Here is a 25,681-nt window from a genome sequence, read left to right as displayed (position 1 = left end):
CAAGGTCCCTGGTCCAAAGAATTCGATTTGTTGGGAAAATAGTCTTCTTGGTCCAACAAATTTCTTGATTGGGCCATCTTGCCTTGGAAATGAGGCTCTTTATTTTTGACTTTAATTTTTCCCTTGAAAAAAAGCCTCAATAATCTTTTGATATTTTTTCCACTTGGAGAGTAATTAATTTTTTTCCTCATTTTATTTTTGACAATTTATGGCTAATTTTATTTTTATTTTTGCTAGAAAATTTAAGTAATAGACCCAAGACATGATTACAAATATTTTTCCACGCTCTAAGTAAGTCTAAAAATATTTTGGTAATGGTGTTCTAATTATGAGGAACCATTCACCAAAAATATTCCTAGACAACACTTTTACATCAAGAAATTACAATAATCAACCCTTAGAAGGGGAATTTTACACATAGAGACTCAACCAAATTCTGCGACACAAGACACATGATCTAGTATGCTAAAAATACATTGACTCGATAGCACTAGGACTTGCCTAAGGCCTTATCAACGAGTTCCACCCTAGCTATGGGGTATGTTTGGGAGAAAAACTCTGCTAATTATTTGTGTTTAGAAACACAAATAATTTAGGGAGGTTAAAAAACACCCTAGAGTGAAACCCTTTGTTAATGTTAAAATTGGAAACTAGGGCCAAACTCCATGTGGTCATCTTATTTATGGCAGCTGATATTTTTCTTGGATCCCTCTCATCGAGAGGTGTAGGATTGATCTAAAGATTATCTGATTCCGATAAGTATTCATGGAGATATGAATTTATTGGTGTTATGGGACAATTTGTCAAGTTCGGCCAGCAACTAAATTGCCCCTTCTTGTGCTCCACGTTTTGGTATAAATGCAAGTGCCTTGCGAGTCATTTGTACACACAACTCTCTTGAGATTTCTTCTTCTCCATTTGTTTTGGGTTTTAGTGGAAAGAAGAATCTCTAATGGATAAACCCTGTCCTTAAAGGATGTCCTAAACGCAATCCTAGATGATGCCCTAGCAGCTCTACGCATGACCTAGATCTAGGACGCAGTCAGCCCTAATCCTCTACGCTATCAAGGAAGAAATCCCTCATCTACTACGCTGTCCCAAGGGTGACCCTAACCACAATTATGGAGATGCCCTAAATACGCAGCCATGGAAATGAAGGCAGAAACCCTAGCCGCAAGTCTAAGGAGGAGAGATGCCCTAATCTTAGTTGCTACGCTGCCTAATGGAGATGGTACCTAAACACTGTCTTAGAAGAGAAGTTCTACACAAGTAATGCCCTCACTGTCATGGAGCTCTCACACTTAAACGCTGAGGTAAAGAAGCCACCTCCAACTATCCTTAACGCTATTCTCTAACTGTTGTTTTGATTGTCATAGATTGCTGTCTTAATGGAAGCCTATTGCTATCACCTAAATGCTGAGAGGAGAAGACATTGGCATTGCTATGTGCTAGGCCGCAGGCCATATCACTATAACTAGCCACGTTGAATATGACAGCTGGATGTATAGTGCAGCATAGTGCACAATGGGACAACAATGGTACAATGGTACAACAATGCGACAACAATGGAACATGGTACAACAATGTGACAACAATGGAACGTGGTGCAACATATGGTACAACAATGGGACAACAATGGTCAATTGCATATAGTGCACAATGGGACAACAATGGTACAATGGTACAACAATGTTACAACAGGGTACATGGTGCTGCAAACTCATTGGACAACACAATGATGGGACAACAACATGTTGGGACAACAGCATGTTGGGACAACAGCATGTTGGGACAATAGCATGTTAGGACAACAGCATGTTGGGATAGCACAATGATTAGGACAGCTATGACATTGTGCAGTGGTGGCACAATAGGATAGCAGCAACAACAAGTACATGGTGGCTGTACATAGTGGTATGGTACATGGGACAACTGTATTTAGTACAGTGACTTCATGGTGCTGCAATAGTATGGTACATGGGACAACAACAAGAAGAAGGTACAACAAGCATAGTGTTGCAAGCACATTGGGACAACAGTATGGTACTTGGTACGACAAGTACACAAAGCAGTAATGGTACAGCAAGCACATGGGTGACAGCATGGTGCAGCAGTGGCACAAGGTACAACAGTGCTAAACACTAGGACAACAGTGCAGCATAAGGTGCAACAGTATGATGTGTACATCATGGTCATAAGGTCCAACATTGTGATGATGGGTGTAGCATGGTGCAGCACGGTGAGGTGCAGCATGATGACGAGATGCAACACAATGATAGGTGAAGGAGTCACCTTGGAGAATCAGTTGAAGCAGCATGTCTTCAACTGATCTCATGTATCATCTTCTTAGAGATGATCTATGCTCTTATCTAGATAAGTCAAAGTGTTGACTTTTGTTGTAAATGTACTATCTATCTCTCTCTCTCTCTGCTGAACTATTGAAGAGCATATAAGAAAAATTGATCAAGGGTTTCCCCACATTAGGGTTTGTCCCTAGCTAGCGCCACATCTTGTGTCCTCTTGTCTTGGCTTGTCTTCTGTGATTTATGTTTATGTTCTATATGCAGTTTACTTTAATGATGATGTGATTGCTAATCTGGAAAAGGTATTGAGCTAACTATGAAAATTGAAATAAATTGCTCTAAGCATAGAACATACATAAAATTAACATGGCATCAGAGGTGAGGTGAAGACAAAGCCCAAGCAAGAGTGAAAGAGCAATCACTGAAGACGGTTGGGAAAGGACAAAAGGATCAATGGATTCCCTCTTCAAATTCACCAAGGGTGAAGTTGAAGCAGAGAATATTAGCAGAATGGCGCAGCGGAAGCTTCTGATGGCCCACCTAAAGATCACTTCAATGGGAAGTCTGGATCTAAGGGTGGAAAGAAAGACAGATGCCTTGTTTGTAATGAGTTCGGCCATTATGCGAAGGAGTGTCCGAATGGCAGGGACACATCTTTTGATGAAGATAACAATCATTCCAGGGACATCTTCAATGATCGGAGGAATGATAGGTAATGCAGGTCATCAAGGAAACAACCGACTTTTCAAAGAAAGAAAGGAGCCCAAGGTATGAAGAATCAAATGTTGTTTCTAATAAGATACAAAATCGTTATCTTGGATTGGCCCTCTCCTTCAGATTCTGTGGGAATCTGGCTTATTGATTGTAGTGCTTCAAGGCACTTCATCGGATAGTAGGGTGATCTCTCTAATTTGGTAGAGATGGAAACAATTGTGGGATTATACTTGGAGCCGATACCACCTATCCTGGAAAGGGTGTAGGGAATGTTACCCTCAAGTGAATGAGGGTAACTCGATTCATTTACAAAGATCTCTTTTGTGTACCTGATCGCAAGAAGAACCTGGTACGCGTTTGAAAATAAACTTTTCAAAGATGCTTTTACTCATGGGTTCAGGGTTGGGAATTTGTATCAAGTTGCAGGATGGTCCATTGGGGATCATGTCAATTGACATATCTCATCTATAACACCGGAGGTCTACTTATGGGGCCCTACCTGATGTGAGTCAGATGGTGACAGGGATGCCTGAATTCAAGAAGAGCATGAAGGTACATGTCTGAGATGTGCCGAAGAAAAATCTTACAAGGGGACCATTCCCCTCGTGTAGCAGGTCCACAGGTTTGGAACAACCCGAGGAGTTTGAGATTCATGATCGGGAATCCCATGTATCTAGGTGGAAGAAAGCCCTCTATGGCTTGAAGCAAAACAACCGGGGCGTAGTATGAGAGGATTGATAACTGTTTGATGAAGCTGAGATTCACTAGGAGTGAAACCGATCCAAACCATTGCTCGAAGGTTGTGGATGATAAACCTCGTCATACCGACACCTTTTGAGGATGACCTATTTCTGACAGGTGCAGACCCTCTCATTTGTAGAAGTAAGAGGGAGTTGGATTCCATATGTGGAATGGTAAATTGCAAGCCCGTGACTACCTCGAGGATCTTAACTTTCAGAAGTTATATGGTAGTGATGTCAGACCAGATTTGGGAAATGCCTCTGAGTTTCATAAACTCATTCGTGTTGATGTTCTTGGTGAACTTCCGTCCGAACATATATTTTGCAGTTAGCATGATGAGCTCATATATGGTTGAGCCTCACTGGATTGGTGCCAAGAATCTTCTGAGATATCTTCGGGGCACAATCTCTCATGAATTGAGATACACTGCTGGAAATGTGAAGCTGCATGATTATTCGAATGCTGACTAGGCAGGCAGTGTGGAGGATCTCAAGAGCACTTCTGAGTGTTGATTCTCTTTGGGTTCTGCTCGATATCCTGGATGAGAAGGAAGCAGAAGACGGTTGCTTTGAGCACCGTTGAGACTGAGTACATAGCTACGAGTGTGACCTCGTGTGAGCTGCCTGGTTGCGGGAGCTCTTTAGTGAGCTATTTGTACACATGATGGATACCATCGTGATCATCTGTGTCAACCAGGGGGGGATTCGATTGTTGAGGAATCCCGTATTCTATGATTGCTCCAGTATATAGACATCATATACTACCTTATCTGGGATATGGTACGTCGATGAGCGAGGAGGTTCTATCGCATTGAGACTGATGTACAGGTCGCAGACATTCTGTCAAAGCCCCGAGGAAAGGTCAAATTCGTGACTTTCCCGAATGACTTGGAGTCGTTGAGGGACCTTCTTGTGAGGGTCTTGCATGTTGCATGCAATGAGCTCTGGGAGCTCCAGGGGGCTTGGGGTATTACTGGAGCAACACGCGACCATAGGGCGACTCACCCTCCCCTAATGGTGCGCTGTGTATAGGGTGAATGGTTCAGCCTTCCCTTGTGATACCCCGAGGCAACTTAGGGACAGGATGAATGGTTCTCCTATCGAGGTATCCTACCCATGCAGTTTGGGACTCATGGGAAGTACCTCTCATCTGGCCAATGAGCAGGGAAATGGGGTTAGGGACCATAGTAGTACTATCGATGGACGCATCGTTATATCTACCATACTCCCTATGCTAGGATGACCTCCATTGATCTGGGATCAATGTAGCTGATCTGGGATCAGTATGAGTGGTTTGAAACACTCTCTTGTGATATTGATCTGGGGTCAATAAAACTGACTTCGGGTTAGTAGAGAATGGTATGGGACATTCTCGATCAATTCCTCTTCTTCATGGTTCAGCAGAGCATAATAGAGCAGAGCTCAACAGAGTAGAGCAGAACAGAGCTCAGCAGAGCAGAGCAGTGCAGGGCACTGATGGAAGAGATAGTACAGTCTGGCAGATGGATCAGCAGATGGAGTTCTCCCTAGTTGAGAGGGAGTGTTAAAATTGGAAACTAGGGCCAAACTCCACATGGGTCATCTTATTTATGGAAGCTGATATTTTTCTTGGATCCCTCTCATCGAGAGGTGTAGGATTGATCTAAAGATCATTCGATTCCGATAAGTATTCATGGAGATATGAATTTATTTGTGTTATGGGACAATTTGTCAAGGTCGGCCAGCAACTAAACTACCCCCTCTTGTGCTCCACGTTTTGGTATAAATACAAGTGCCTTGCAAGTCATGTGTACACACAACTCTCTTGAGATTTCTTCTTCTCCATTTGTTTTGGGTTTTAGTGGAAAGAAGAATCTCTAAGGGATAAACGTTGTCCTAAAAGGATGCCCTAAACGCAGTCCTAGATGATGCCCTAGCAGCTCTACGCATGACCTAGATCTAGGATGCAGTCAGCCCTAATCCTCTACGTTGTCAAGGAAGAAAGCCCTCATCTACTACACTGTCCCAAGGGTGACCCTAACTGCAGTTATGGAGATGCCCTAAATACGCAGCCATGGAAATGAAGGCAGAAACCCTAGCTATAGGTCTAAGGAGGAGAGATGCCCTAATCTTAGTTGCTATGCTGCCTAATGGAGATGGTACCTAAATGTTGTCTTAGAAGAGAATTTCTACACAAGTAGCCCTCGCTGTCATGGAGCTCTCACACTTAAACGCTGAGGTAAAGAAGCAACCTCCAGTTATCCTTAACGCTGTTATCTAACTGTTGTTTTGATTGTCATAGATTGCTGTCTTAATGGAAGCCTATTGCTGTCACCGAAACGCTAAGAGGAGAAGACATTAGCATTGCTATGTGCTAGGCTGCAGGCCCTAGCACTATAGCTAGCCACCTTGAATATGACAGCTGGATGTATAGTGCAACATAGTGCACAATGGGAGAACAATGGTACAATGTGACAACAATGGAACATGGTAATACAATGTGACAACAATGGAACATGGTGCAGCATATGGTACAACAATGGGACAACAATGGTCAATGGCATATAGTGCACAATGGGACAACAATGGCCAATGGCATATAGTGCACAATGGGACAGCAATGGTACAATGGTACAACAATGTGACAACAAGGTACATGGTGCTGCAAACTCATTGGACAACACAATGATGGGACAACAACATGTTGGGACAGCAGCATGTTAGGACAACAACATGGTGGGACAACAACATGTTATGACAACATCATGTTGGGATAGCACAATGATTAGGACAACTATGACATTGTGCAGCGGTGGCACAATAGGATAGCAGCAACAACAAGTACATGGTGGCTATACATAGTGGTATGGTACATGGGACAACTGTATTTAGTGCAGCAAGTTCATGGTGCTGCAATAGTATGGTGCGTGGTACAACAACAACAAGAAGGTGCAATAAGCATAGCGCTGCAAGCACATTGGGACATCAGTATGATACTTGGTGCAGCAAGTACAAAAAGCAACAATGGTGTAGCAAGCACATGGGTGACAACATGGTGCAGCAGTGGCACAAGGTACAACAATGCTAAACACTGGGACAACAATGCAACATAAGGTGCAGCAGTATGATGTGTACAACATGGTCATAAGGTCCAACATTGTGATGATGGGTGCAGCATGGTGCAACACGGTGAGATGCAGCATGATGACGAGATGCAACACAATGATAGGTGAAGGAGTCACCTTGGAGAATCAATTGAAGCATCATGTCTTCAACTGATCTCATGATCTTCTTAGAGATGATCTATGCTCTTATCTAGATAAGTCAAAGTGTTGACTTCTGTTGTAAATGTACTATCTCTCTCTCTCTCTTTCTCTCTCTCTGCTGAACTATTGAAGAACATATAAGAATAACTGATCAAGGGTTTCCCCACATTGGGGTTTGTCCCCGGCTAGTGGCACATCTTGTGTCCTCTTGTCTTGGCTTGTCTTCTGCGATTTATGTTTATGTTCAATCTGCAACTTACTTTAATGCTGATGTGATTGCTAATCTAGAAAAGATATTGCGCTAATTGTGAAAATTGAAATAAATTGCTCTAAGCATAGAACATACTTAAAATTAACAGTTAAGAATCAAAGACTTACCTAGGTGTTGTTACATTGCTTAATAGTCATACTAGAATCATTTTTACATCAATTTTGCAGAATTTGGGACTACAATGATGACAATGACTCAAAATTTTTTGTCCACTGGCGTGTACTCTACTTCTCAAAACTATTGACATGTACATAGTCAACATTTGGCTCTACTTGGGGACACTTTGCTTCAGTGAAGGAATATGAGAATCCAAAATCTGCATCCAAGAAAACAAAGTAACATTAGGTAGATATCTATTCAAATACAAATCGTAATCATCATATAATATCAAGTGCTTGAATAGAAAACTTCTATTCTAACAATACGGAAATGAAAACTAAATCTAATGACGTAAAACAGAAATGAAAGCCAACTCTAAAGACATAAATGAAAATCTAATCGAGGAGAATAGGGTTAGAGATACAATACAAAGGATGCGCTATGGCATCAAATGCTTTCAATAAAGTCCATTCTGAGAACTTGCCGACTTTTAGGTAGATCCATGGGTTGCTTCTTTGATGTGCCGTGCTGAATTATTAATATGTTAGGACTCTAACTTATCCGAATATCATATTGTTCCTAGCCATCAGGTGCATCAAAGTTCTTCCTTTTTCTTTTTTGCTTTTTATTTTTGTTTCTGATAGGCTATGATGCTGATGACGATGTTAGCAAAGTAGACCTCTCTGCCTGCTCATGGAAATGCTTAGATGGGAAATCTGAAGTAGCTAGGACGTCTGTGACCTGCCTTTTTTCATTCTGCATCTTTTTTGACATGGGTGAGGGACAAATCTTACAAGTATCAACCTCCTTTCTATCCAGGTCACCTTCATTTAGCCAACTTTCAATGGAATTAATGACCTGATAATAAGATGGAGCCTGCTTTAGCAGACTGGGAAGCTTATGATCTGTCAAAAGTTGTTTGTTCCTTTTACACTTGTCATATGGTCTATGCTGAAATCCCTGCACTTGTGATCTTTCCATTTCTTCTAGCCTATTCTAAGAATGATCTAATTAGTTTCCATAGTTTTCATTTGTTGTGCATGATTAACCTCCATGGTATCTCTCATGTTCTGAAAAGTGATTATTTGATTATAATGAGCAACTTCCATAGCCATTAACCTGTTTTCCATGGTACTCATTTGCTTAGAATGATCTGTTATTAATTTCTCTTGATTGAGTTCCTTGGTTTTCATTAAATGTGATTAACTGAATTGCATGTCCTTGATCATTTGAGTTAATTCATTGATAAGATGCTTATCATTTTCTTCTTCATCATCAAAATGGTCTTCTATAGACAATTAATGTTCCTTATCAACAATATTAATTTGATCACTTGTCCTTGCCTTTCCACTATCGAGGATTCTTCTTGCTGTGAAAATTTGGAGACCCAAATTTCTACTGCAACAACTGATTAAGTTTCTTCTATTTGTTAAATAATTGAACAAATTATTTACTGTGTTCTACGGTAAATATCGAAACCAATACACTGCAGCCTTCACTAATTACATTATATGCGGAAACAAGAACTAAGCAAGAAGAAATACACAACACACGATGGACACCGTTGTTTTTGGACCAATGTCCCTGGAAAACCCCAATGTGGGAAAACCGGTGCATCAACTGAGGGTTTGTATTATTAAGTAGTAATTTCTGAGTACAATTCTTCGGATGCTCAAACTGACAATCCTATACAGAGATCTAACTGGAAAAAAAGATAGCGAGATGATCTCACCCTGTCACTGGAAAACTCGGCACTGATCTGCGCTGGATGTGAGCCTCTGCACAGTACTGCATCACACCCACGTAGTCACTACATCACTGCTGTTGGGACTGCGCTGCACCTCCTCCGATTCTCTGTTCGCTGGAAACTTCAGCCTTCTGTCCTCCCAGTCTCACACCCCGGCTTCGACACTTGATCTAGACTGTTCCTCAGCAGAATTTCGGACTCATCTGAAGCTCTGCACTGCCACATCGCAGCTCTGCGTGGCCTTACATCAGCCTCTCTGGACATCTTTCTGCCCTCTTTGTCTTGTACTCTCCAGATCAGGAAAACTTCCTCCGGAAAACTATCCCTGCCCCTCATAGCAAGAATCTCCTCGATGATCTCTCCGGCTGCTCTCTTGAGAAATCGATTTCTTGATCCCCCTCGATGTGTTTTCCAAATGCCCATCGAAGTCCTTCTTATAATCTTCTCGTTGAGTAATCAACGGCCCAGATTAACTTCTAATCAATCCAAGTTTCCTAAGTAGTGCCCCTCCTATAAGCCTAAGGCCTCAGAGGAGGTCCCACTGGACTAGGGCCAAAGACTAACCCCTTTGGGGAGGTGAGAGAGCAAATTTACAATCAAGATCTGTCAATCATCTAGATCACCCCTTTATCCATTTTAGAATACCCAAAACATGAAGTAAAAACACTTGATTGCAAAATGGTTAAATAACCTGTTGAGTGGTAATCCACCTTTCTTTGAGAGGAATGCTAGATAGTGAGAGGTATATGACCAGTGCAAATGGCGGAGAAATGTGGCATATCACCATAACTGAGAAATGCATAGGGCTGCTAGCTGGTTGGCTGTCCAAGATAGGAGAAATTTTTTCTCCTATGGGGTTACCCACTTTTGGTGGGTAACAAGGACTGCGGGTGCAGAGAAGGGGGTGTGCTACTTGGGTCATAGGGTTGATGGTGGATGTGATTTTGTTGGGTTTGGTAACTTGACCTGGTTATGTGTGCTACTGGTATGTACTTGGCTTTGGGTAATATGTTGTCATGTGGAGTCAAAGTACCAGCTTGCGGGTGACCTGCTGTTGAGAAATTATGAGCAATGTGGTCTATGGCTGGGTGGAATATCTGAGGTCTGCAACCAGTTGGTATCCTTTATCATATACGTTATTTTTTAATGTTATTTGAATTCCCCTTTAATTAATTATGTATTATTTCCTGTGTTCTGTGTGAATTGTAATTTAAAATGATGTTATTATGCATTTACATCCCTATAAATGAGTGCATTACATCATAGAATGCATTGGACATGCATAACATATGTCACTGGAAATAAATGAAAAGTAGCAGAAAAATGGGGTCACAGGGGTAACAAGGGCATTAATATGCCCTAGCAGGTGGCTGGGGACATTACAGCCTAGAATAACATAAAGAAGGAAAGAAACCTGCAGTATTACAGCCTCAAAATACATGTATATAACCATGACAAAGATACGTTGATACATCTATCCCTGTAAAGGAGTCTAGGTAAAGCTTGATCATGTCCTCTTGAGAGTGCCGGGTACTGAGAGGGCTTGGCAGGGTGATCTTGGGAGGAGCTTGTGAGTGGTCCATCAAAACTCGTAGCATCTGAGACTGAAGAGAGAATTCTGGCAATGGGTGTCTAGCTGTTCAGTTTTGGCTGGGGCAGCACCATGTAAGGAGCAGGAATAACTCTATAACCTTGTGGTGGTGAGATGTCTACCAGCCAAGTGGGAGGATGTGCACTGTCTTAAAGAATGTCGCAAAGACCAGATATTGACAAGGGACAAATATAGTTACTTTGTAATCTTCAAGTTGCCAAAAAAAGACTTAGATATGTCTTGATATTTATAGTGATGAAATTGGAATCATTGATAAAAGAAAGAAGTGTAGCTATACAAATTTGAAGTCAGTGAAATGATGTTCTGAAATTTCAATCATTTAAATCTTTTGAATATTGTTGCTTTTATTTTTAGCAGTGTTTTATTAAATCTTCAAATAACTTAGTGACTTGTAATGCAATTATGTAACCCAGAATATAAAAGATATATTTTTGTCTACCATAGCTTTGCAAAGTACTGCTTTCAATTATGTATTTCAAGGTGATCACTGCATGCATTTGAATACTTCCTAGGATGTGGGGGCATGCACCCAGAATGGTTGCGTTATGTTAGGAATGGCTCTTGAGTTGTTCGACATGTTTCTCTTCGCCATGAACACAAGCAGTGGGTCAAGGAGATAGTGCCCCTTCTCTCATTCTGTTGGAAAATCACTTTCATCTATCCTGATATCCTTGAGACGTACCAGTGCCAGCACTAGCCTTTGGTGCAGGACTGTTTCCCAATCTATGTTGAGCAGTCAGGTGTCCCATCACTAGGTTTCTTTCCTAGGCCTCAAATATTAGGATGGCTCCAATAGGTGGCACTCAGCATCCTTCCAGGATCACCCACCTTGATCCACTCAGCCCAGGCCACTCCCTAGAGGATATTCTTAGACTCTGCATTAATACCTTCATTACTGTTGACAATGATGACACTAGCTCCATTTCTACTCCTGGTGTCGAGTAGGGTTTATCTTCTTGCACAGAACAATACTTATTTCTGTGTCTTTTCTTGGGCTTACCTCATTCCCCTCTATACTCTTTATTGTCTGTGTTTGTACTTATTTTTGTGCCTAAGAGTTGTCTTTGGCATTCTCACATTGTCATTATAAATTGTTGTGCTTTCTAGTCCCATTGACCCATTTTGGTCATTGACAAAATTTCTTCCTTTTTCTTTCTTCTGTCCGAACAAGTGCATCAATACCATTTCCTAGTAGCAGATTGCAAGTTTTCAAGGTGTGGCTTCTGACTATCACATGCAACGAACAATGTAGGAAAGCCTTCACTTTAATTTTAGATCATATGCTGAAGTTATAAATAAAATTTTGCTAAAAGAAGGAATAGTCAAAAGTGTACTAGGGACTATATAGAATTGATTAAGAAAAGGACACTTGGGGTTTTTGTCAAATGGCTAATAAACGGAAAAAAGGGGAAAGTTATTTAAGTTCTTTATATAGTCCTCCATAAGAAACTGTGAGTTATCAACTTTCATGGCAAAAGTTAAAGTCGATATTAGAAACAGATAGGTACGAACTTGATTATATTCTGCATTTGTTATATTTCAAAGTGAGTTGGAGGTCTACCCAATTAAAGCTGCTTTCAGGGTCTATATTCACGCATGTTCTGTAACAGCTTTAATTATGTTACATTTTATGTTTCAGCTACGCAGATTTTCACATCTGCAGTTTGAAGAGAATTATCAGCTACCTGAGGAGGCTGCATCCAAACAGGCACTACAGGTACCATTTCAGGGTTCTATTAAGGTTGAGTGAAATGCAAGGTTTGCATACCCAACGTTTCTGACTTTTACGATTTCATTACCTTTGGGACAGGAAAGAGTGAAGGGATTACGTAACACATCAGCTTTACAGCAGGTTAATCGGCTTTATCGCCGATCAATGTAATCACCATATCTTTTATGAGAATTAGCTGTATCAGTTTTCTTGAACAACTGGACTTGTAAAATAAATCTGTGGTTTGCTTCTAGGCTATTCATTTTTTTGGTCCTTGGGAGCATTGCAGGACTGCTGCCATCCCGGAAGATAAAACTGACCGTATCCATTGCACATTGCTGGAGTATGGACTTGATGCTAACAGGTTTGCCTTTCTAATGAATTATTTTCCTTTCTGCTGTGTGTTAAAGGTAAAGGTGATGTTTTAGGGATTTTTGGTTGCTTTATGATACATTAGTTCAGTAAGATTAATTTTTTTTGGAGGAAATAGTTTGTTTTTGGAGGAAACATTTTTTTCAAGAAAATCTTGCAGGAAAACCCTAGGGATGCTTCCCCACATTCATGGATGGCATCCTTAGTAAACCGGTCGGCATAGACTACTGTGCCCCATCCAAGGGATTCAAACTGGGTGCTTGCTGGCACAGAACTAGCCAAATGCCCAGCAACATTGGGAACACTTGATTGAACTAACCCTTTGAGCTTGAGGAAATACATTTTAAATTAACATATCAAATATTTACAAGAAAAATGAATGCATAATCAATGTAACATTGTAACCTCTTTCTTAGTGCTACAGGAACTGAGATCAGGTCAGAGTAGGGAAGCACATCAACATTTTTGGCAGCTCTAATCAACAAATAGCCTTTGGCCAATAGCTGGAAGAACATCTCTTCTTGCTGGGTCCTCAGGAAAGAAGGAACAAAATATTTCACAGTTTGCAAAGAACACTTACATCACATTTTCCAGATTGAGAACACAGAAGATACCCAAACGCAATGCCAAAACCCCATAAGCACTGATAGGACCAAATGTTTGGACTCTGGAGTCCCCCACCATTGCAGCTCTCCGGTGAATGTTGTGCTGGAAGATGGCAGGAACTTGTTGCTGAACCTGGTGCCAACAGCTTCTGGCTAGTCTGCTTCCCCACAAAACATGCTTGTTAGATTCCAACTTGCCACAAACAATAAACTGATCATCTGTGAATCCGAATGCACTTTTGGTTAAGCAGCTCTTTTGATGGTAGTCCTTGGCAAATAACCATCTAGGCGAATATGTGCAGCTTGTATGAAATACACAGGGACCACACAATGTGAATCCTCTGAAGACACCTATTCTCTTGGTCGGAGTAAGTCCATCTGGCATTTAGTGTATCTGCAAGGGGAGCTCTTCTATGTAGCAGAGATACAACCACTTAGGATCAAAAGTGTGAATTGTTTTACCAAAACAACACTGCCAATCCCTCCAAATACCACTCGTCTTCAGGGATAAGCCTTTGTAGGTCTTTGAAGTTTGAACGTCAACCTGTCCGAGGCTAGAAGGATCTGTTGCCACACAATCTAGCAGGGGTCCTAGTAGGGGTACCTAAGGGACAACTACTTGACCAAATGACAATAATGGGACAAAGACCCACTGTCACCTTAGTCAGTGTCTCCTGCTCTTTATGGCCTTTCACCGATGGGAAGAATCCCTGTTAATTTTTCTTAGGGCTATATTGTTTTTTGCTTTGATAATTACATTTCTTCATTAACACATTAAATACAATCCATAACATCATAACATTATTCATTTACGTCATTATTCAGCAGCATATGCAACTATATAGAAATAACAATATCATCATCATCAATGCAGCGAAACATAAAGGAATAACAGAAGAAAAACATTCACACATAGAAACACCAGGATTGGTCGGAGACCAGGGGCAAACCCACTATGGGGAAAACCCTTTTAAATTCTTCTTCTTATTAGATTGTCATTGAATGATTCAACAAAAGAGAGTACAATGATCCATATCTTCATCCATACAACTATCCAACAAAAACAACTACACAATATCCATGAAATGAACCCAACAATGCTTATACTCAAAATTATGATTCTGAAGCCTGTAATGAACTGTCACTGTCTGCGGTCAACTGCCGAACACTGCGGTCACTGAGCGAAATCTTCGGACAACTGAAATTCCATCATTTAGGTCTTAGTCACATAGAAAAGGATTCATGTGTGCGACTGGGAAGCTTCCAATCGGTCTGTGGAGCTTACAAGCGAGCCACTGCAGTCTGCAACTGAGATTTTGAAACCCTAGATGCTGGTCGCATGGAGGACGAGCTGTGCGTGCGACTAGGATGCTTCAGTCGCACGGATGAGCCTGGTAGCGAGCAACTATAGTTGAGATCTCTCTGTCCTGTGCTTGCCACTGAGGCCCAAAACCCTAAAACATAAATGCGAGCTTCAGACCCTGCAATTTCATCTTCGAGCGAACCTATTGTTAGTTTTTGGTAGCATCAGAAGTGCTCTGGCCTTGAAAATTGTTGGAGAGGCTAAGACACATGAGTTCTAAAGAACCCATAAACCGTTTGGTGAAATTCCAGTCGGATTGTATTTTATTAAAATAATTAATATTTTTAATAGAGTTCCTAAGTCTAAACTTAGGGAAATTAAAATATTAATGGGTATTAATCAAAACATGGGTGAGAATAATCCAGAAGGCGGATCAAGTCATGTTTTAATCTTAGCCGTTGATTAGAGAGTTAATCTTAACTGTTAAAGCCTCAATAGGAAAAGTATAAAATGGAGGCTTGGGGTTCATTTGGAAACACACACAGAGAGATTGAGGAAATTGATTTTCTGAGGCGAGAAGTGTTCAGGAGGAAAATCGGTTGGGGAGATCTTGTAGCTGAGGGGCAGAGAGAATCTGGAAGGACTTTCTGGAGTATACTAACAGAGAGGCAGAGAGAGCTGACGTAGAGGTAGCGTAGTAGCCGGGAGAGTTGACGCAAAAAAGCACAGAATCTAGAACTGCTGGAATTGTCGGAATTGCCGGGACAGCCGAGAGAGCTGATGCAGAGGCAACGCAGTAGCCGGGAGAGCTGATGCAGAAAAGATGCCTGTCATGCAAAATCCAGAACTACTGAAACTGCTGGAACTGTCGGGAACTGCCGGAACCACTGGGAGAGCTGACGCAGAGGGCAAAGAAGTTGACGCAGGGCTGACACAGAGCCAACGTAGAAATAGCCAGGGTTAGCCAGTCTTGTGCCAGAACAACCGAAATTCTGCTGGGTGAAGTGAGGTAAAACTCACTCAGATTTTCTGCCGGTATTTTTCTCTATAAAGGATTGCTAGATGAGCATTCTAGATTTGTATTCAGATATTTCTCCTGCATAATAATAAACCCTCAGAATTGCTGCACCTATTTTCTCGCATTGGGTTTTTCTGGGGACTATAGTGTCCAAAAATAAGTGTCATATGTATCTTGTTCTTTGCTTTGTTTTCTGTTTCATGAGATCAAATATTTAATAAGTGTAGGCTTCAGAAGTAATTTGCTTCAGTATTCAGAAGAATAACTTGGTTAATGTATATTAAAAAATCAAGTAGGTGAAGTAGATTCAGATTTGTTGCAGTAGGGGTTCCTTCGAGTTTAGGAATTTTCACTCCTAGTCCTCCGTGGACGAGCCTCAGACCTTTGCTAGCCAAAAACCAAGATAGAAGAGTGTCTTATGATGATATCCAAATGAGATAGAGGTCATTTATATTTATAGCCTTCCAAGGGTGTCCACTTTGCTTTAGCGCTGACCTTATCAAATATGCACATGTGGGATTTTTGTCATAAGTACACTTTCCCTTATCCGATTTGAGTGATCTTTAGGTCGAATTTGGTCCTCTTGAAAGGAGGAATTCAATGTAATCATTATCTCCATCAAATGAGTTGTCCAAAGTGGAATTTGACCGCAATTGCATATTTTAACAGTCTCGGTACAATTTCGCAAGGGAGTGGCCCCCCGAACCCGCTCTTGAAGCATGCTTCGCTCAGGAGCAACCTCGAGAGCACACTCCCTTGAAAAAAACCGCTCACTGATTTTTCGGGAGCGAACTAGGGAGTGGTCGGGGAGCGTTTGCTCCCTGACCGCTCCTGTTCGCTTCGGGAGCGATTTTTTTAAGGCGGGAGCGGTCGTTCCTGACCGCTCCTGCCTTAAAAAAATCGCTTCCTGTGGGTGAAACGGGTGGGTCGTGCGACGACAAGGGAGGGAAGGGAAAGGCCAAATGAAATAAAAGGCCCTCCTCCCCTCCCATAATTTACCATTTTCACATTGAGAGAACAAGAGAGGGCTTTTGGAATTGAAGCTTGAGTTGAGGAGGAAGATTGAGAGAAAGATTGAGAGGATTGCTTGGGAGCTTGAGGAGCTTGCAAGTGAGATTGAAGCTTGGGATTGAAGGCTAAAGAGGTAGGAATCTATGATCTTGACTCTAATCTAGCATTTGTGTTTTTTATATGTTCGTTGTTAAATGAAAATGTTATCTTCTCTCTTTCCCATTCCCATTCGTCCATTTTATTGTAGGCAAGGAACTATAACTTCACGAAAGTTCAAAGAATCAAAACTTCAAACATCATGGTTATATGGCCTGGCATTCTCTTGATGTCGATTCCTTTTTTTGTTATTATGGTGTTGGAGAGTAGAAGAAGGACGGTTGATCATGATGAATATGATGAAGAAGTGGGTAGTGGTAGATTTGAAAACCTTGGACAGGAGGAAGAGGAGAGTGGAGATGACGACACAAAAATGAAAGCAAACCAAACCCCATTGTGGAAATATGTTTCTAGGCCTGAAACAGGGAAAGGGGGTGGAACCACTAAATATACATGCCTCCTGTTGCTGGGGCCTTGCACACACACACCTAAGTTAGTGAGAAAGCCCTTAACCCCACAAGGTGTGGTTGGTTGAAAAATCAAGAGATGGGGCTGTCAACTATTCTCAACTCTCTTCGTTTAAGCTTTCTCCTAGGCAAGCTAAGAGGTGTGGTCCCTAATGAAAAACCAAGTTAAAAGTGATGTGAGGTTTCTAGGAGATGTTAAAGTCAATTGGATTACTTTAAGATTATGAGCAAGTTCAACAAGTATGATAAGCAATATGAAATGAAATATATTCTCGATAACCATCAACACATAAATCAAAGATGAGCATATAAAACCAGTGCCTTCAATATTGCTTCAAAATAATGAACACTTGCTCAAAAATGAAATGCTTCAAAGTGAAACACCAAGTAATCCTGCAAATCAAATGGATGTTAGAGAAGATGATATCAACTTGCAAAATATAAAATTGCTCTTAAAGAAATGCTTTTCAAAATATAACCATTCATGATTCTAAAGGATGTAAAGAAGAAATGTAAAATAACTTGCAATATGAAATGAGTTAAAACATTACTTGCACAAAAGGATATTATACTTGCTCAATGAGATACTTCAAAATGATCAATTCAAGACATTTTCATCATGACAAGCATATAAATAAATTGCAAGTAAAATACCTTGAAAGTAAAGTGAATTAAGATGAAATGCAGTTAACTAAGGTTAGATGCAATTATCTTGATTGATTTTAAGTTAAATGCCTCTTCTAAGTTAGAGATCTTGTTGAACTCATGCCAAAGGGTAATTGGGGTGATTGTAAGGAAGAGAGGGTGAGGACACGGAGGTGGCTTTAACGATGCCCTTCCCCTTAGCCTTACGAGCCAGTGTGTGCCTTCGTTCCTACAAGGGCACACGTGTTAAAATTGGCAACTAGGACCAAACTCCATGTGGTTCATCTTATTTATGGCAACCAATATTTTTCTTGGATTCCTCTCGTTGAGAGGTGTAGGATTGATCTAAAGATCTTTCGATTCTGACATGTATTCATGGAGATATGTAGTTATTTGTGTTATGGGACAATTCATCAAGGTCGGCCAACAACCAAATTGCCCCCACTAATCCTCCATGTTTTAGTATAAATAGAAGAGGACTTTAAATCATTTGACACACACTCACTCTTGTGATCTCTCTTCATTCTGTTTTGGGTTTGATGAAGATGAGATCTAGAGGGAGTGCCATAGGTGATACGCTGCCCTAGAAGCTGTGATGAAGAAGGCTCTACACTGTCATGGACAAGGCTCCATGCTTCCCTAAATGCGGTCATGGAATCACAACAAGGAATTGGCAAAAACACAGGTCTATGATTGACATCTAGACGTTGATTTAGGAGGGTCATATTATGCCCTAGGCGCAGAGAATAGGAGGGCTTATGATTGTATAATGGTGGCCTAAAAGACAGGGCCTAACGCTGTGTAAGAAGGCTCAATGTAGGCTTGAATAAGGGCACCTATGTGCACCCTGTTGACCTCTACCGGTCAACTACCCATGCAGTACACCCCCTTTTTCTTTGCAAGAAAGGGGCAACACCTGATCAGCGTGTCCGTGCCATCCAGCAGTCATCAGCAGCTTGATCAACCTAATTGTAAACCCAGTCTGCATGTATTAATTGTAAATAATCTTAGCAGATATGAGTCGTGTATGTGAATTGCCTAGGTGGACCTAAATTTCTAGTGGTAATCTACGTCTCGGAAGGTTTTTCGTCTCACCGATCCATGGATCGGCAGAGTTTTCCTTCAAACCTGACCCCAAAGCCGGGATGGATTTTGTCATTGGAATTTTAGGAGAATCCTAGTGTGTTGATCTGCTAGATTATAGTTGTGTCGCAAAACTGGGTGATTTGTGAGGGTTTATGTTGAAGGGGTTTTTCTCCCTTAAGATGTAAATTGTAAAAGTCATGATGTAATGTGTCCTGAGGGTCGAAAAATGTTTTAAATCCCCTCATGAGTCCTAAGTCCTAGGTCCTAGGTGATGTTTCCGAAGGCTTAGTTCGATGATCCATTTTAAAATGAATTAAGAAATTAAAAAATGAATAAAAATAATAAAATAATAAAATAAATAAAAATTAAAAAATGAAATAAATAAAAAATAATAAAAAAATTAAAAAAATAAAGCAAAAACCCTAACTAATAAAATAATAATATTTTAAGTGAATAAATCGACAGATGAGACCAAGAGATGTCTTGATCCTCATCAACGGTCGAGATCATTTCTACATGGATCACTCGAACTAGCCGTTGGGATCATTTCCTTTAAATAGGGTGCTAGGGGTCATTTTCAGATCATCTGATTTGTGAGTCTAAGACTGAAGAAGCTCTCTTGTAAATCTGTTCCTGGTTAATAAAAGAAGACTTTGGGGTCCATATCTTGCTGGTGTTACTCTCTTAAAATGCTGTGAGATTGTTTTAGTTTCTGCATATTTTATTTTCAGCCATTAATAATAACTTTTTGTAGAGTATTGTGGGCACAGGTATCTTGTTCACATGCTAGGGTTTGGGTGCTGTTAGGGTTTCTGAAGTAATGGCAGGTATCTCCATTACTCTCTGAGATCTAGCAGCATTTTTGCCCTCTTTACTGATGGTTGTTTTGAGCTGTGTAGAAAGCATTTTCTGAAGGAATTTTGTGGGCGTTCGGGGAAGTTCTCGGCTGAACCAGCCAACTCCCACAAGCATTTTTTGCTAAGCCCAGTTGGAATTTATCCTGGGTCTATCATTCAGTTTTATTTTTCTGATTTGCATGAGAGATTTTCTAAAGTTCTTCACAGTAAAAACCTTAAATTTTTATTTTTAAAATGTTTTCTGTGCTTATGGATGAATCTGGCTGTCAAGGGGCCAAATCTGTAAATTAATCAGCTGTCTTAGGGTTTCAATTTTTTCTGATCTAGGGTTTCAAGGTTTTGTTTTATACAGTTTTCATTAGAGTTTTCAGTTTTCTTGTATTTACAGGTATAGGGTTTTGATAAATTTCTCAGTCTTTCTGGAGCAGAATGAAACTGAGAATTTTTTGAGCTCTTCATTTGTCGAAAACTGATACATCAAAAGTCTGTGCAGGCAGCTCATCGGTCTAAAACAGTGGCGCATGTGTACGCGGGCATAAGGCAAGAAATCCGTCTAGACCAAAATCGCTCCAACGGGCTCAATCGCAGAACGAGGAGAGGTTTCAGTTCATCAGCTGTCAGATCGGTGTAATACTGGGCATCAAGCCGTCTGCAAACCCTGCGGATCTGGAGTTAAACGTTAAATCTATCGATGTGGGCATCTTACGTGGGAATAACAGTTGGCAGCTTCAAAAGAATCGATTCAGATACGCTGTCCATCTGCAAGCATAGTTTCCTTCTGCATATTCATTGAGAACCTTCAGCGTTGGCATCAGGAAGAAGTTACGGTAAGGAAGCATGCCCCTTCTGGCCATCGAAAACCTTCATAAACTTCACTCGTCCGCCGTCCTGAACTGGAAACCACAGTAAGTTATTTTTCTTGGTATTACGGATGGACTGTTCTGTCGACCTGCATATGCCATTCTCGATTTCTATTCTGCTCGCCGTCAGAGTTTGATAAGATTACGCAGGAAGTGTTTACGCTCTGAGCCCGTCACCGCACCTGCAGATGCAAAAGGTATAAATCATCGCAATTGCTCAGGTGAAATCTGAAAACTGGTTCATGTGTTCTTCTTATCGTCGGCAGTCTGATCGTTTTCCTTTGCCTGCGTTAAGAATTTTTCGTTCATGTCTGAGCCGGCATTCATAAATCCGTATCGTAATGTTTGCAACCTTAAATCGATTGTTATTTTCCTCCTGCCGCCGTTCCTTTCTGCGTGCTCAAATTTTGCTGTAGGCGTCATGCGATGCAGCGTTTCTTTTTGATTTTGTTAAGTTTTTTGTATATACATATAATCTAAAGTTTTATGTAGGGTTAGATTTTATATAAAAAAAAAAAAAAAAAAATGTGTATGTTTTAGTCTTAAGCTTTTCTTTTGATTTTATAATTTTAGATTTTAATTTAAATTAATGTAGATTTTAATTAGATTTAATTTATATTTAGTTCAAGTTTTGTTTTATTTAGATTTTAATTTAGTTTAATTTAATTTTGCTTTTTATAATATAAAAAATAAAAAAAGGATTTTTGGTTTAGTTTAATTTTTTATTTATAGTTTAGATTTAGAATTTTCATTAAAAAAAAAAAAAAAATTTAAAAATTCGAAAAAATATAAAAATTTCGTGGAAAATTATTTTGCCAGATTCAGTGGTTTTCAGGTTATATCTTTCATGCTGAATTTTCAAGTCGAGATGCGAAATTGATATCTGGTTAAATGGTTTATGACTCGTGGTGGTTTAAAGCATTCATTTTTTTTTTAAATTTTCAGTTGCCAGATATCGTTTTGGTCATGTGATTAAGCTGATGATAGATGATTGCTGTTCATGGTCCATATTTTTATATCATTTAACAAGTAATCGTTTTAACCACAATCTCTTAAGGCACTGGTCTGCTAAATTAATCAAATCCATCTAGTGCTTTTCATATCGTGTCTCGTGTCTCCCAACCAACTGGTCGACAGTTGGTCTCATCATCTCACAGGGTCTACCCCCCTTAGCCGCGGGAGACAGGCTTAAACGAAGGGATCGGGGATCAAGGTGACAGCCCCCGGTCTGAGCGTTGTCGTGTCAATCCGCGCGACAACACACCCAATACGCTGTCCTATACGCAGCAAGAAGCGGGACTTCGCTGTCCCTAACACTGTCATGGAAGGAGGTTAAATGCAGATCCTATCTGCTGGCCTTATTCTACTCACACACTGGAAATAACACAACCCTAACACTGCCCTATCAAATTGTTCTAAGCTGCAGTTTAAAGAGGGTTTTTATGTGCCCTAATTATTGTGAGTACAAGCCTTAGCCACAGTCCTATTGGGAGGACTATAGCCACAGTCCTAGAAGAATCATGGTTGTAGATCAAAGGCCTAACTGTTATGGTGATGACCCTAACCTTATTGCAGTCATAAAAAAGGGCCTAACACAGTCATGAAGGAGGACAACCCTAACATAGAGTAAGGACCCTTCACGTTGTCCTACAGGAGTCCTCTATACCTAACAAGGAGAAGCATATGTATGCTGTGTTGTCGCACAGTTTGACACGACAACGCTCAGACCGGGGGCTGTCACTCTGATCCCCGATCTCTCCGTTTAAGCCTGTCTCCCGCGGCTAAGGGGGGTAGACCCTACAGAAAAATGATGAAAACCAACTGTGAACCAGTTGGGTGGGAGACACGATATAATAAGCACTAAATGGATTTAGAAGTTAAAAGACCAGTGCCTTAAGAGAGCGATGTTTAAACGATTACTTGCTAGATAATGTAAAATTATAAACCATGAACAGCAATCATTTATCATCAAATAACCATAAAGATCGTGCAATGACCAAATCTCAACAAACGATATCTAGCAATTAAGAAAATTTCGATCAGTACTTTAAACAACCACGCAATTATAAATCATTAACCAGATATCATATGCAGCAAATCTTTAAGATGATCATTCATGCGCAGAATTGTCTAAAATGATAAACATTCATTCCACATACATTTAAATCTCAGCGTGAAAAAGTATGACGTGATGATTTCCCGAGAAAAACTGAAACTGGCAAAATTTCCCACAATGCTTTTTATGCTAGATCTAAATCTATATTTAAAAGAAAATTTTCTTCTTTTCCTCCTTTTTTTTTAGGGTAAACTTTAAAACTAAATTAAAATCTAAATAAAAATAAAACTTAACAAATTCTAAACTAAAAGTTAAACTAAACAAAACTCAATTTTTTTTTAAAGTCTACTTTAATTAAAATCTAAAACTAAATCTATTTTATATTTTATATATTTTTTATTAACATAAACCAAATTTGAAACAAAAATTTGTTTTCGATATTTTGAAAAAGAAACAAAATTAAAACTAAGTGAAAACTAACGAGATCTTAAAAAAAAATTTAACGCTTGAATCTAAACGCAAATAACTATACTATGCTAAACTAAAACCTAACGAAACCATGACATTAAAACAAAGATCAAACGTTTGATACCAATGTCTGCGTTAAAGAGGAAATCCCGACCCCGTCAGAAAGATTGAAACGTAGAACGAAAGCTCGAGAGCACAGTTCGACGGAGGAGGGCAGAAAAAAAAAGCATGAATCGGATTTTGGATTTTACCTGTCGGCGGCCAAGAAAGAACTTGAAATCGATTTTAAAATAACCTGAGGACGATGATACGCAGACTGGTTTGATGGCAGATAACTTGCGATTTCGAACGTTTTCTGAAGCTCCCACGCAAGAATGCACACCGATAGCTCGCTGGATACAGTGGTAGATGGGTTAAACGCGTTCCCCTTTCATCCAGTTAATACACAGCCGCACAAAATGATGCCCAGCACGTAACCTTCAGCCTTAGATCAGAAATGCGTGAGGCGTACTGAGCGCAAAGGGTGAATCGTCGTTGATTGACTGTGCTATACCGATACGTAACCCTCATCGCCCATGCCCGTGCTGGAATACGAATGTATGGTCACGTTGAAACCCAAAAAATGGCTATATGTGGGGATCTGAAGCAACAACAATAATAGGAAAACGTTTCCGAGGGATGATTGAATCAATAATAGGTGTAGTGCAGAAGATCCAATGGTGTGAAGCTGGCCCTGGAGCTGACTGTACCAAGGAAATGATGAACTACTCCCAAATTTGCACGCAGATATGTCTAGGCTGGTAATTTTATTTGCATGACTATTTGCGGGGCTGAGTCAGGACGACGGGATTTTGTTTGATAGCAGAGGAAAAGCGATAAATGGTCTGGCCACAAATTGGAAGTGCATGAAGCATATACAGGACGGATAAATGCAGGTAGAGAGGGGACTGCGGGTAGCCTAGGAAGCTGCAGATCTGAAAACTGATATCTGGAACCCTTGGATGGCTAAGATGGAAACCCTGCAAGAAATAAATTATCCTCCAAATCTTCTCTGTAACCTGCAAGATAGAAAAACAAAAGCCTGCAGATATATGCAAAATTTTTAAGTAAAACCCTTCAAACTAACCTAAAATCACAAAAAATTTGCAGTAAACAAAATCAAAACCCTAGATCCAGCAAAAGAATTACAGTATTTACAGATCTACGGCTCTTTAGTAGCCAGATTTATCAATAATCATAGTAATATTATCAGAATTTAATTTAAAAATGCTTCAGAAAACCCTGCATGCATTCATAAAAATATATTTCGAATGATAAGCCCGGGATCAAGAACTGGCTGGGCTCTTTCAGAAAACACAACCCGGGAGTTGGCTGGTTCAGCCGAGAACTTCCCCTAACGCTCGGTAATCTGAAAAAAGTATTTCCTGCACAGCTTAAAATCAACCATCAACATAGAAGGAGAAAACAATAGTGAAACCCCGATCAAATGGAGATACCTGCCAATATATTTTAGGATCTAAACTATCATTCAAACCTCAAAGATCAGACAAGATACCTGTGCCTAGATCAATCTTCATTAAGCTATCATTAATGGCTGAAAATAAAATTATGCAGAACAAATAGAACAATCTTACAGCATTTTCAGAAGAGTAACACGAGCAAGATTTTTAACCCCAAAGTCTTCTTTATTGCACAAAAAATGAACTACAAGAGAGCTTCTTCAGCACAAGACTCACAGATCCCATCTTAATGATCTGAAATGACCCCTAGCACCCTATTTAAAGGAAATGATCCCAACGGCTAGTTCGAGTGATCCATGTCGAAATGATCTCGACCGTTGATGAGAATCAAGACATCTCTTAATCTCATCCGTCGATTTATTAAAAAAATGATATTTTACATGCATTCACTCAAAATATTATTATTTTATTATTTTAGGGTTTTTGCTTTATTTTATAATTTTTATATTTTATAATTTTATATTTTATTTTTTATATTTTTATTTATTATTATTATTTTTTAATTTTTTAATTCATTTTAAAATGGATCCTCGAACTTAGCCTTTGGAAAAATCTCCTAGGACCTAGGACTTAGGACTCATGAGGGGATTTAAAACATTTTCCAACCCTCAAGACACTTTACATCATGACTTTTACAATTTACATCTTAAGGGGGAAAACCCCTTTATCATAGACCCTCATAAACCACCCAGTTCTGCGACACAACTATAATCTAGCAGATTAACACACTAGGATTCTCCTAAAATTCTAATGACAAAATCCATCCCGGCTTTGGGGTCAGGCTGAAGGAAAACTCTGCCAATCATGGATCGGTGAGACGAAAAACCTTCTGGGACGTAGATTACCATTAGAAAGTTAGGTCCACCTAGGCAATT

The 25,681-nt window shown here is 40.0% G+C and overlaps 1 protein-coding gene across 2 annotated transcripts in view; it reads left to right on the top strand.

Annotated features, from left to right (window-relative positions):
• LOC149143208 (paramyosin-like protein) overlaps positions 1-25,681 on the top strand; it is a 477,149-nt gene that overhangs the window by 111,042 nt on the left and 340,426 nt on the right. For both annotated transcript variants that reach the window (XM_089448231.1, XM_089448230.1), the window contains exons 3-5: positions 12,371-12,448; positions 12,542-12,609; positions 12,732-12,806. In XM_089448231.1, the coding sequence (XP_089304357.1) occupies positions 12,371-12,448; positions 12,542-12,609; positions 12,732-12,806 (221 nt within the window). The remainder of the gene's footprint in view (positions 1-12,370; positions 12,449-12,541; positions 12,610-12,731; positions 12,807-25,681) is intronic.

The sequence above is a fragment of the Pinus tabuliformis genome, chromosome X (genome assembly GCF_031772625.1).
Source record: "Pinus tabuliformis cultivar Carrire ecotype Pingquan chromosome X, CPIR1, whole genome shotgun sequence".
Taxonomy (NCBI): domain Eukaryota; kingdom Viridiplantae; phylum Streptophyta; class Pinopsida; order Pinales; family Pinaceae; genus Pinus; species Pinus tabuliformis.
Note: the sequence above shows the minus strand (reverse complement) of the source record. Positions and strands in the feature narration are given on the sequence as shown.